This window comes from Didymella exigua, assembly GCF_010094145.1.
Source record: "Didymella exigua CBS 183.55 unplaced genomic scaffold M421scaffold_60, whole genome shotgun sequence".
Taxonomy (NCBI): Eukaryota; Fungi; Ascomycota; class Dothideomycetes; order Pleosporales; family Didymellaceae; genus Didymella; species Didymella exigua.
Window position 1 is genome coordinate 126253 of NW_022984834.1, and position 13289 is coordinate 139541.

The 13289-nt window shown below is 54.2% G+C and overlaps 5 protein-coding genes across 5 annotated transcripts in view; 2 read left to right on the forward strand and 3 right to left on the reverse strand.

The window, feature by feature from the left end:
* Positions 1 to 2217: 2217 nt before the first annotated feature.
* M421DRAFT_349127 (uncharacterized protein) lies at positions 2218 to 3926 on the reverse strand. The gene is made up of 3 exons (XM_033589559.1): positions 3857 to 3926; positions 3120 to 3691; positions 2218 to 3071 (listed from the first exon to the last, which is right to left on the reverse strand). Exons 2-3 carry the CDS (start codon positions 3663 to 3665, stop codon positions 2259 to 2261), a joined length of 1359 nt encoding a protein of 452 aa, XP_033443050.1. The 5' UTR covers positions 3666 to 3691; positions 3857 to 3926; the 3' UTR covers positions 2218 to 2258.
* A 6190-nt stretch (positions 3927 to 10116) lies between these two features.
* On the forward strand, positions 10117 to 11179 carry M421DRAFT_426539 (uncharacterized protein). The gene has a single exon (XM_033594428.1). It carries the CDS (start codon positions 10252 to 10254, stop codon positions 10687 to 10689), a length of 438 nt encoding a protein of 145 aa, XP_033443051.1. The 5' UTR covers positions 10117 to 10251; the 3' UTR covers positions 10690 to 11179.
* On the forward strand, positions 11118 to 11913 carry M421DRAFT_96572 (uncharacterized protein; the record flags this gene model as incomplete). The annotated part of the gene is made up of 3 exons (XM_033598401.1): positions 11118 to 11140; positions 11172 to 11601; positions 11662 to 11913. 3 exons carry the CDS (start codon positions 11118 to 11120, stop codon positions 11911 to 11913), a joined length of 705 nt encoding a protein of 234 aa, XP_033443052.1.
* Positions 11914 to 12276: 363 nt separating this feature from the next.
* Positions 12277 to 13103, reverse strand: M421DRAFT_349206 (uncharacterized protein). Its single transcript, XM_033589560.1, has 2 exons — positions 12856 to 13103; positions 12277 to 12761 (listed from the first exon to the last, which is right to left on the reverse strand). Exons 1-2 carry the CDS (start codon positions 12938 to 12940, stop codon positions 12409 to 12411), a joined length of 438 nt encoding a protein of 145 aa, XP_033443053.1. The 5' UTR covers positions 12941 to 13103; the 3' UTR covers positions 12277 to 12408.
* The window catches only part of M421DRAFT_426544 (uncharacterized protein), a gene marked incomplete at its 5' end in the record, with an annotated part of 473 nt that continues 227 nt past the window's right edge, over positions 13044 to 13289 (reverse strand). Inside the window, one exon of the mRNA XM_033594429.1 lies at positions 13044 to 13289. This exon is cut by the window's right edge and continues 10 nt beyond it. Within this exon, the coding sequence (XP_033443054.1) occupies positions 13090 to 13289 (200 nt within the window).

Sequence of the window (13289 nt, forward strand, 5' to 3'; positions counted from 1 at the left end):
CTGGCAAGTGATTCACTAGGTGACAGCATGTTATCCGGGATTGTTTACAAGCCATACCTTTCTGCGTGTCACGACGACGTTGACAAGCAGTCCTCGGATGAGCTATCGCAAATACGTGGACGATCAGCATTTCTGCTCCATACGCATTGAAGGAACACGGCACACATATCGTGCAGGCACCTTATTTGCTCGTGCGCAAAGAGATTTTGTTCACACAACCAACTGCAAAGTATGGAAGTCGACGCTCCAGGCACTAAAACTCATCATTTCGTCATCCTTCCTTTCTCACCCGGTCACTTACCCTCAACTGCAACCTCAGCTTCCAAATCTACCCCTACCTCACCTCCGTCGCAGATCCACTACGGCCAGTCAACACAGTCGCAAATCCGTTGTTGCAAGGCCTCCAGCCCGACATTTGAGTTGTCGTTGCGCATTACTCCCGTGACATTTACTGACACCCCAGGATTTCCAATGACACTTGCACAGCCTCACACTGCCGTCGCATCACCTTCTCTACTCGCCGGGATGTCTGCCAGGATGGACCGGTGAGCGGACGCCCGTTGACTCGTGGATGTGCAATGTTGGTCCACGGTACCTGGTTATGGTGAGCCTAGTGCAGCTCGGGCCGGTCCCCGCAGCCAGTCGAGCCAGAACCACACCTCACTCTTCATACTGGGATTCGTGGCTGTTCCCTCTGACAACCATGATCGACCGCGTCGGCCCTGCGATGCGCAAATTGAAGAACTGGGATGTACGATGCGATCGGATCACGGCCCACTCAACTAAGTGGGATCGAGTAATCAATTCGTGAATGTGAGAGATGGAAGGAGACAAGCCCCGGTGCCGATCATACATGGGTCTATTGCGACATCCACTTTTGACGTGTAACCTCTCAACGACCCTGACTTTTTCAGTGCCTCGCACTGATCGAAGTGACACGGCGCAGGACATGACGACGGCCATGATGGAGCCCCGTTCTCCACCACAGAAGTGGAGAACGCTCGAAGGCAGCAGTTCCGTCCGGTCCAGAGATCCCAAATCCTGCAACACAACCAACACACACCCCAACCGTCCCCGTTTCGTTTCCCGCAAGGCTGTCACTCCCCCTGCTCAAACCCTGTCCGCCTCAAAACACCCTCTACAAGCATGATACCCCCAGGCTCCCAGTCGGCCGTTAAGCATTAAGTTTCTCCTACATTGCACTTCCGACCCTGGACCCAGGCCCTGTATGAAACGCTCACACACTGCGGCCAAGCAAATCCGCTTCGGAGTTCGGCCCCTATTATTCGTATTTTTTGGATGAAAAACGTAAGGTTCGATGGTCTCGTGCACAATGTTTCTCCCGCAACGCGAGCAAACCTTGGGCTAGCTGGGGGCTAGCGAACTTACCGACGCACATCGTCTTTTGACAGTAGTGCATTGTAGGCTTCATGTAGTGGGAACTGTATCCATGGCTGGGTTGGCCGCTCAACTGCATTGCTATTTCGATAATGTGTTGATCTGGTGGCGGATGGAGCCATGGGAGGTGCGGTGCAAAGTGCATAGCGCCACATCGTTTGGATGTTTCACCAATGAAAGCCTCCTGATCGTGGCGGATTGGTCGATAGACTCTTGCTCATGCTTTTGGCTCATGATTCAGCATGAGTGTTTGGTTCACGTACTGGTATTCTGATTTTGCTCAGTCAGTGCTGCAGTGTTGGGATCAATGTTCACGTTGAACACACGAACTTATCTTGCTCAAGTGTGGTAGATTCGGGTTGATTGATACTAGGTACTGAAATCACAAAGCCAATCACCGCGTCGTGAAGTGTTCGCGGGAACGCCAGATACGCCTTGCCTTGATGTATATACCCGTGCCCATGCCCAATACAATGCTCCGTTTTGGTATCCAGGGTATTACGTACATTAGACAGAATGGGTACGGCCCATTCTGGCACTCGATGATGCATATACCGGTCGAAAATCGATATGATGATAAGAAAGGGATGTCCAGAGTCGACAATAAAGCGATTGCGCGTCGAAAATATCCGGCAACCTCAAAGCATGTCCAATGCGAGATGGCGGAAAGAATGGTACCTCCTTGCTAGTGGCGACAACGGTGACGAGTTTCGCTTGATAGGGAACACTATTGCTCGGAGGTGGCGTTTGATTCACGCTCTCGTTGCTCCTTCTGCGGGGCACGACGACGTGCGTTGATGAACCAGTTGCTGACCTGTGATTTCGTCAGTCTCTTTCGAAAGAAGTTGATTGTTGAGATATTAAGACACCCGAGAGGCGACAGGGCTGAGACTTACCTGGTTCAGGGACAGACTTGTCACTCGGCAAAGCTCTAATTTTTGGTCCTCGGTGGGGTATGGGGATTGCCTATTCGCAGCGAACCAATCCTTCAGGACGTTGGTAGCCTCCTTCGGGAGGTTGCCACGTCGCTTGCGGTTGAAGGCGTTGTGGTCGACGCCGACATGTTGCTGGAATCGAACGTCATAGTAGACCCCCGATTCGTATCCCGCAGTGGGTTGAGCAGCATATTGCGGATTGGCGTAGTACACTGACTCGCGACGATCATCATACGGGTAGGCGTGATGCTGGATGTGAGGATCCTGGTAATAGCTTTGTCTGCGATCGTACATCATCCCAGGTTGAGGAGGCTGCGCATATGATCCTTGGACGACCACCCTGTGTGCTTGCATGTGGGGCTGTTGATAAGGGACATGGCCTTGAGCGACTGGCTGGGACTGATGGCGGGCGTGCTGTGGTGCCGATGCAGGAGGAGGGTAAGGCAAGCTTGGACGGTGATGGCTGGGGCCTGCCGATTGTTGCCTAGCACGAGCTGGACCCGTATGGTACAGAGCAGGGTCAATAGCAGAGCTCACACGACGAGACTCAGCGGGCGGGTACTCTGCAGCATTCGAGGGACGAGCGTAGATATCGCCCAATGTGTCGACGCGCCTACGCTTGCTGTCTGACCATGTTACGTCATCGAACTGAGGGCGCACATGCGGGGAATTCTCCGTAGACTCATTCCTCCGTGATGGTGTGCGTGGTGGGGTCCTCTCAATTGTTGTTTGGACAAACTACGGGGGTCAGCTCAAAGAAGTTTCCAACTTTCGGACTGTACTTACCTCGTCAAACGAAGGGAGTTTCCCTGGGAAGTTTTGCTCGCCGGGCTGTAGCGGTGGTGAACTGCGTTGCAGGTGGTTCTGTGATGCTGTCTTAGTATTGCACCAATCGACGTATTCATCGTGCACTGCATCACTGCATTTAAGAGCGGCTGCAATGGTAGGGTCAGGGGTGCAGTCGGGGCCCGGCTTGTTCTTCTCCATCTCCACCTCGAGGAAAGTGTGAGAGGGGAATGTGCCCGGTAGATATGGCGGAGTAGGAGGGGAGACAGAAGAAAGTTCAGGTAGCACGATTTCCCTCGTCGGGAGGGTTCGCGCCTGCGCTGCTGTCTCTCTGCGGCGGGAGGCAAACACATAGCTTGCACGATGTGTGTGTGGAGGAAGGAACAACCGAACCGTGCCGGGGGTTGATGTACAGTCAAAGGAAAAGATATCACATACCGCTACCATGTGTGCCGCCGGCCTTTCATCTGACTGCGAAGCCATTCTGTGTGAATGTACGGGGTTGCAATGGCGCTGCGGGATATCATGAAGTGTGAGGTACTCCATGATTGGCACACCGACAGTCTTATATTCTGCTGAATGCTGTTAGTAGGTGTCTCTCGACGACTTGATCTTGTCAGGGTGTAATGTTGTCCCATGGTTCATGACGAACCACTCTTCCTGACAGCCAACCATAATTTCCAAACCACGCAGAGCGGCGAGGTTGTTGACAGCGAGGGAAATATTGATTGACGTACCTAATGGAATAAAAAGTGTTGTAGTGACGTGAAGGTTAACGAGCGGTGCCAGATTCCAGGGCAGTTACGACCAGGTTATATCGCAGATGTACTGGTGTCGGGAATGGTTCGTAAAGTCCGGGCCCAAATTATGATACACGAAGATACAATCACCTTGGGCTATACAAATGGAGTGTCGCAATTGGAAGAGGTCAGCCGGCGCAAGCACGCAGCAGTTCGCAGGTATGGTCAGGGTCCTGGTGACGGGCGCAAGGTGTTTAAGAACAGGTCCACGGCGAAGGAGGCGTTTCTGGGCAAAGCAAGACTGCAACGGGCCGTACTTCAACCATGCAGCGCGATCTTGCACCCAGGCAGTGCGCCAGGGGAATGCTAGCAAGCGCCAATGGAGGACAGACAGGCGCGTCTAGCACGACGTCTGCGCTTCTGACAGGTGCGAGTTAAGGTTTGGCCTATATTCTCCGAACGTGCACAACGCAGGCTTTAGCTGGGAGGGGAAACAAGAGGGCCTCCCACTACGCCGCAGAACTCGAGGCACGAGCCGGTGGTGAAGCCGCGCTATCTGCTGCAGGCCTTACGCCGGGCGCGCCATTAGAGTGTCGCCGCTTGTCTCCACCACTTGCCAGACTTGAGTCGACGCAGATCTTGCTGCATCCGACTCGACGTGGAAACGAGCACGGGCCGCTTCTGTTCGCAGCCCATTTCGTCGCGTGCCTTTCACTGGCTCCTTGTCGATTACCTCATCCGCGCTCCCACACACTGGCCGCCGCAGCAAGCTGTCAACGTTCCATTACGGCGACAGCGGGCGAAGCCAAGATCTGCCTGGCCTGCAAACAATCGTCTCAGGCCTTACCAGCTGCCAACTTTGTGCAGAACAAAGTTCGATCTTGGCAGCCTCGCTTTCCTTCGCGTATAACTGCCCTGGGATTATCCTCCACATTCCTCGCTCAACTTGGGCGCAGACCAGACCGGATGCACTCTTGTCCAAACAGAAGCAGTTCGTGCATCTTGCCAACAGCGACCCTAGTTGAGCTGCGCTCGACAGAGTCGCCATTGACTTCCAGTTGTGCAAGGGCCCGGTTGCACGACGACGGCTGAAGAGGCATGAGAGCGGGACTATTGAGGCAGGGCGCTATGAAGAGCTCTCCGCAAGTTTGGAGGGGCAGAAGCAACGTGAACGACACTATCTGCAACCGTACCGTCGACCAGAGCGGAGGTCAATCCGAGGAAGTGACATGTTGCGCGCGCCGGAGCCACGCTGATGGCTCCTTTGTGGCCCCAGCAGATGGCACCATGCCCGGTAGACAGCTGCCGCAGGCCCAAACCAGGCTGGTGGCTGACATCCGTGTACAGTTGTGCAACGGAGCTTTTCCAGCAGCCAGGAGCGGAAGGCTCACTGTCGTGTCATGATGTGAGATGGTACTAGTGCTGCAGCAGAGAGTTTTCAGAAGAAAAAGAGGCGTTCACAGTGATACAGGAATAGCAGCTGGGAAGACGACATGCTCTCAACCTGAGATTGTTTATGGGTCATCGTCGACAGCGATGCTTGTTCCTCCTCGCTCGTGAAGCAGAGGCAGAGGGGAGCCGGAGACAGCAGTCCCCTGCAGTGCAATGCTGGGCCTACTCGCGTTCGAGTTTGTCTCAAACCGCCAAGGCACGCGATATGGTAGGGCAGACCTGCCACTTGAACAATTCTCGCCAGAGCGGAGTCTGATGGTGCGATTCGCTGATGGAGACGATGCTACGTACGTCAGCCTCGACAAAGAAGAAATTTCGCACACGTGTGGAGGTTGCTGTCAAAGTGCAACAGCCTACGACGACTGCGATGACAGGTATGATGTCAAGCCAGCACCGACGCTCAGCGCTCGACCTGGTCGCGGGTGGATAAGCCCCTTTTTCGGTGCGGGCGGTTGACAGCTGTCTAACGACGCTGGTTGCAGTTTGCGGGAGGTTGCAACGACGTCTAGGCGGCCGTGATTGGCAGCAAGGATGCACGCCCCCCTCCTCGATCGAGGGTCGCGCCTTCCCGACGCGCTGAAGCCGGCCGATCAAACATTACACCAAACACCTCCCTCATCGCTCACCACGCAGCGCCGAGGACAAGATCCAGAGCCAAAGCAGTTTCGTGGCCTCAGATGGTTTGCGCTTGTTTGGTCCGCCAGCGAGGAAACTCTCTCCCTCTGGCAACGTTGCAGCTACCGATTTCTACGAAACCTTGACGAGCGTCCAGCCCTCACGCTGCGTTTCGCGTCCACGAATTTCGAGTCTTGAGTCTCGAGTCAGAGTCTCTGCCCACTCCCGCTCTCTGTCAGATCCGGCAGGCGAGCCGGACCTGCATCTGACCCTTCGGCGCTCCTGGGAGTGACGGCCTGCCCCGCCAAGCCGAGCACCCGGCCTTCCTTCACGTCGGCTGTCTTGACCGCTCTATGTTCGTGTGCCAGCGCAAGCCCCGCGCGCAGCGGCTGGGATCATGGTCGCTGTCGAACATCTTCGGCTGCAGGATCCTGGCTCGAGGATGAACCTCTTCCTCGGAACCACGCTGCTAGACTATTGATCCCCTGGACGGGCAGCTGCGTGCTCACCAGCCCCAGCGAGACCTTGCACAAGGTACGATGCGACCATGCGGAAGCGCTGGGTACCGCCACATGGTCGTACGGCAGCAGTTGACCGCCTGACAGTCCGTCACTCTGTTTTGCTGGGCGGCCGCTGTTCGTTTCTGTGTATTGCCAAGCCACAGTTCTTTCGCGCCATCAACCAGGGGCTGTCAGTATTGTACATGTAGCGTCGCCACTGCGTCACGACTAGGCCCCAATAAGCCTCGGAGCACGCTGCCATCCAATCCGGCTACTCGCCGCGGTCAATGCCGTAGCCGGAAGTTCGACTACGCGGCTTTCAACAGCCAGCACGGCGTTGTGCGTTCCAGAATGAGAGTCGTGCTGGCAACGTCTCCACGATTCTGACCCAGGGTCGTGACTGAACCCTTGCATGAACAGGATACAGTCTCCCATCTTACGGTTCATTACTAATCGGACCGCAGGTCATAGAGCTGGGCTGTCATACACGACGAAAGCCACGAACGCCACGGTGCTGGGTGCAGCCTTCACCTGCCCTTGAAGCTGCATCACATCCGGCTTCTCAAACATGGACGATTATTCGGTTCAAACTATTGTTTCCAGAGACTCTCGCGCCAGGCCTGGCGTCTGTCGGCCTCGCCACTAGTCTACTTGTAAAGATCTGGTGGCGTTGTGACTACCGGGCGCTAAACGCAGACGCAATTCTCAAACACCGCCCCGGTGCATAATTTTACTAATTTACATACTGAATATATGCTGTTGAGCCTGCAACATGAACGACTTCCCGACGTAACGATTGTGGCCGCCCTGATCTCAGTGGTACTATCGATCAAGTCAGGTGGTGTGGTCTGTGTCTCTCGGAAGACTACACGTCGAACAACGACATGGACGAAAACGAGAAAAAACAACGTGGGTGACATTCGTGACACATGTCTAGGGCTTGCGCTTCACCGTCAGACCGGAACACGGAGCCTACCTGCTCGGGTTCCCATATGTCGCATGTCTACGGAATTATCACGGTAAACACATGTTCACGCACGTAGGCCGCGGGTGCATTCCTTAAAAATCCTTGGGCCAGTAACACAAGACAAGGGTTTTATGCACATCCTTCCTCTTATTGATACGCGGAATCATCATCCCTCCAGTTGAGCGCCTTCAGTCTCGCCCTCCAATGTTCACAACATCAACGAATACCCGGTTCCTGGAACGGAGACCCTTGACATCGGCGCTGAGAGCTGAGCTCTACCTGTCCCAGATGCAGTTTGTTGCGATTTTGGCTAAAGTGTGGTCGTGAACACGCACAAGGAGCCACAATCCTACACGATAACGGATTACCTCGGTCTCCCTCCGTCTGCCGATTGCTCACATACCCACTTTGCTGCGGCTTCCAAAATCGCCCTGTATGCTCTGCGCCTGCATTCAAATTACGCATCCGATTCCCGGGTGTTGCATTATCTCGATGAGCACGTCGATCGCTCACTCGTCTTGCTTCCAGGCCTTCAGCCGCGCTGCCTCTTGGAAACAGGTGATTTGCAAATCAGTCCACCTTTCCTTTAGCCCACAATTATCTACACGATACGACCTGCAGTTGTACACCTGCCGCGTGTAATCAATGCCATGGCTGCTTGCCCCAAGCTCCTCCTATGAGTAACTCTTACAACGTCACTACTTTCAAAATGAGATCAGCAACTGCACATGAACTCAAACGGTCGTAAACAATGTGCGCAAACAAAAAGGCTATCGAAGGCAACTGCTGTCGAATCTGAAACATATTCCTGTTGTTAGGTGCACGTCAATCGCGTTTTCACCGTCGAGGGACTCCCAGAATAGCCCATCTAACGAATTCGACTCCCTCCAATTTCCCTTCGTTTGTCCAGAAAGAGCGCCGACTCCAAGTACGAAACCTAATCCACGTGCGAAACCTACCCGCCGCTATACTGGTACGATTCGACGAGCAATGTGCAGAACTGCATGGACTAGAACACGTCACGGTGGGGCCATCGCTACGGGTAGAAGCAAGTAGCTGTCGAAACACAACTGTCAGCTGGGAATTGCTCGTACCGTGGTCTTCACAACGTGATCGCTGTGAATTTAATTCGATTTGCATTACTTGTCACCAGCGCCCAGATCCACCTTACATGTGTCAAAATGTGGAGCTAAGCAAACCGTTCCCGTCGCACTGAAGAATGACTATTGAGTGGCTTTGCTCTGCGAATCGGCGCTTTCTCATAGTGTCTATGCCGTTCAGCGACCCATAATGTTACTTGCTTGGTCTGCGTATGTTCGTCCAGCTTTACTGGAGGTGGTTTAATGAGCCTGGGCGGCTGGCTAGCGAGAGCCGCTATGGACCCTGGACCGGCCGAGGCTGGTTCGTCCGGCCTTTGCATCGCAATTTTGTGCAGATCGATTTGACGATCTTGCGCCTTCATGACTCGTTTCAATTCCATCTTTCGACCTCGGACATCGTCAACATTGGAGTCCAAGTTGCTGTTGCTGTGACCCGTCGCGCGATTCCTGTGCCGGATCAGACGCAGACGGACTCACACGCTCACATAACTGTACAAAACCCACCATTGTACAAACCTCACCATTGTACTAGAATCGATGATAGAGAAACCCAGTGTAATGTCCGGGCCTCCGCGGAAGGATTCATTAACTTTCAGTCGACGAGGCAGTGCAAAGATCGACTCAACCTGGACGTTGTTCGCGTTTGATAGTCGTGATCACGAGCGCATCGCCAAACGCTCATCTCCAGACCAGCATTGTGGCGCCATTCTTGCAGATGGAGATGAGGATCACTCGCATTGTACCGAGCGCACACGTCATTGGCCGGCCGCCGGAACTGTCCTGCCGCTGTTCAGCGTACGACCATGATTTGCAATCTCGAGAATTCTCCATCAATCATGAACGATGGACATTTCAACTTGGCGATAGTCATGGCACCGCGCAGTCCTCGAATCGGATCCGAAGTGGCAGACTGACCGCCTGATATTGTCAACTGGTGTTTGCGTGCGACGATCTTGCTAAAGCAGCTTGCCAAGATGCTTTGCTGGTGGCTTGATCGTCCACCACGAAGAAGTCACCAACAAAAGCTCACGTCTGTTGTTCTTGTGCGAAAGCCAGCAATTGTCGGCGCAGCCAAACCCTGAGCCAACTCGATCTCACCAGGGGCTCACACATGCATCTATCATCATCCGCTTCTCGTCATGCAGTTGCCAAACCTCACAAAGGACGCTGAAGCAAGCAGCACGCTATCAAGTGTCACATTTGTCTCAACACGTGCATACTTATGAAACCACCGGCTGGTCTTCAGCGAACCTTCCGCTGTATCGTAACCGTTGCTCTGGGCCCTATACATCCAATGGTGTGTTCACTACGCATTAGATCAGGTACGGCTGATCTAGAAGCACAGTCTACCGACCCTATCCTGCGATCAGTGCACCATGTGTGTGCGACTACTCAGGCTAAGGAACTCCATTGCACCTAAATCGGAGGCCTGGACAGCGAATGGTGACTGGCGCACCTGCATCGCTATCATCCTTGGGAGTCCCGCGTGGCTTCACCGGAGCCTTCGCGCATCGCGCGCATACGCCTGAAACTTTGCTGTATCCGTCTTCTCTCTGTGTTTAGTGGCAGCTTGCTTCTCCCAGTTCCGCATTGGGAAGGTATTCTCTGATTGCGACCAGCAAGCTCGTTTATGCAGGTGATCTGTACAGATTCGCAGTGAACTGCCACACATGACGCTGATCTCTTGTGGATTCGATCAACGCTTCGTGGAATCTCTCACTCGAGTTTCTCGTTATCAAAGAACCCAACGTCAGCAACATGGGAGCTGACGTGGACCAACTCACCGCGCAGCAGAGTCGAGACTTCTGTCCCAGCAATCAAACCTCCCAATTCAAGAGCAGCGCGACCACCTTGACAGCACATCATCTTTGTCGATACCCCTGTGAAGAGTCCCCTCCCCGGTCCCCAACGATGCGCAAAAGCCCACAACAGCTGACAAACAGACTCCCCTCCACCGGCAGACGCGGCAACGCTGGTCGCCACTGGCTCAGCGCCCCGCTGCTCGCGCAGCCGCATCACCACACTGCCCACTGGATCCGCGCATTTCCACCCCTTTCGCGACATCCAATCAGAGCCCCAGGAGCCCTCGTGTCGATTCCTCGTGTCCAGGGCTCCCGAAGGTACGCGCTGTCATCGCGCGCAATCCGCTGTTCTGCCGCCTTGACAGCTGGGCTAGAGCGAGCCAAGGACCGCTGACCGGACGAGGTGACCGGATTGGTTGAGATGGGAGCGAAGTGGGAGTGCGGTAGCTCGGTGCTAGGCGAAATGAGGATGGCTTTGCGGTGCATGTCACTGTTTGCTAGGCTTGTGAGTGGGCGGTGGAGGGTTGGCAGGCGTAGGTGGATTTCGGCTGGGAGTGGAAGCGATGCAAGTCTGCGATGTTCAAGAGGCACTGCAGTGGCGGTCTACGTCCGTTAATCGCACACGAGGTGCTTTGTCGGAACTCCAGAGGAGTGGATGTGTCAGAATGGCCTTTTTGTCACTACATCAGTACATACTGACAAGCCCTCAATAGTGGTATATCTTAACGTGAGGCCGAAGACGAGGTCAACTGCATTCAACGAGTGTAGGTCATAATCCATTCGCGTTTACTCATCGTAATGATCCAGCAATAACGTGTGAGCATGAGGCAGACAGTAAAAGGATAGTAAGTTAGCGAGGCTGCTGTTGTAGGGAAGCCAGGAAGGTGCTGGTGCAGGCGTCAGATGTAAATTGAACAGGGAGCGAAAACCCACGATCGAAGCAACCAGCGCAAGAGCGACGAGAAGACTCTCAAGCAAGGTCATAGGCACACGGCCATACAACACTCAGCCACACAACACTCAGCCATACAACACTCAGCCATACAACACTCAACCATACAAAACTCAGCCGTACAATACTCAACCATACAACACTCAACCATACAACACTCAGCATTCAGTAGGCCCAAAACGCTTGATGAATCTTCAGTCAAGCAGGGAAGATTCTAGGCGTCTATGTACAAGCCAGTTACATGAGCCCACCGACAAGCAGACATCTTTGGATGATATTGGAATGCCTGCCCGGCGCTACGGAGGATCCTGGAGTATCTCTCTCCCACTTGCTTCGACAAACATAGCCGACGAGGTTTGCTTGCACAGTGGTCTTGAAAAGCACCTACGTAAAAGATGATTGTGCACTGTTTAGACGGAGCGCACGCTCGCTCACGATTTGGCAAATATCTTTTGTGCAATAATCCCTGATTCACTACGCCAATGCCCATTCAGTACCGACGTTGCGGACTTTTTCAACTGCACCGTGCTGCTAGCGAGTAGCACTTGGTTCGACGACATTCACCCGGGAAAACATCAACTACGGCCACCACAATGTCAGAAAGCGACTGAGACAGATACCAACGGCGTCGACGCACTAAGAAGAAGGAGAAGGTCTCAGAATTGAATTTCCTAGACGCGATTATGAGTCATTATACAAAAGCATGAAGCCCTTTCATACCTGTCCAGAATGAAGCCCTTTCATACCTGTCCAGAACGGACTTCTGAACCACATTGGCTCCGTCACGCCGTTCTTCTTTAAGGCAGATCTTCAACCATCGAACCCGACTGATGGACGGTGCGCGGGGAAACTCATGCGGCACTGTTACACTTCGTTGTCCGTGGGCAGCGCAAAACATCCAAGCGCTCAACGCAGTACAGAAGTGTGCAGACTTCTTCGCAGCCCTTCATTTCCTTCTTCGACCAAGAAACCGAAGACGTCCATCACCAGCACAACGCCGTGTCGTAGAGCCTCGTCATCTTTGGACATGCACTTATAAGCATTCCAGTGAGCCCTATGGCCACGCCCCCGCGACGGAAGTTTCACCAGCGGCAGCAACCCCGCACCTCATCGGATACACGACGACGACAGGGGGAGGACCCATTGACGTGCTGTTGAAGATCAGGATGCCGCAGACATACACAACAAAGTCCACCGCCGCCGGAGACACAGGGTACTGAGCATTTTGCTCAACGAGCGGGATGTGGTGGGTTGAAGCGCACATCGCCGTGGCCCGTGGGGTCGGGCACCGAAGCGGAGGCTGGGGTGTGGTGTAGGTTTATATTGCTTTGTTGACAGGGAGAGTGCGGAGCTGACAAGTCGAGTCTGAACAATGGGTGGTGCTGGAGTGGAACAGGAACAGGACAGGATAGGACAGGACAGGACAGGACAGGACAGGACAGGACAGGACAGGATAGGACAGGACAGGACAGGATAGGACAGGACAGGACAGGACAGGACAGGACAGGACAGGACAGGACAGGACAGGACAGGACAGGACAGGACAGGACAGGACAGGACAGGACAGGACATGAATAGGACAGTACAGGACAGGAACAGGACAGGAACACATTGCAGAGAGCCAATGACGCTTGACCGCGTGCGGTATATCCTCCGGTCGCGCACAATAAACAGGAGACTGAGTTACTTGCATGATCCACACCGACTTCCCCTACCCTACTACATAACCCACGCCCCCATCCGCATTCCAAGGCGGAAATACACAACAACCGCGCTGACTCGCACAAAATGCTGTCTCTACATCCCGATCTACATCCTCACACACACAACCAAGCCGAGCCGTCATCCCACGCCTCGCCAAACCCTCATCACTCCAGAAGCCGAGTGGTACGGGTCATCATGGTCGGGAGCGGGGGACGAGAGGACGGCGTGGACGGCGTGGATGGCGTGGATGGCATGGCGTGGATGACATGGCGTGGATGGCGTGGACGGCGTGGACGGCGTGGATGGCGTGGATGGCATGGCGTGGATGGCGTGGATGG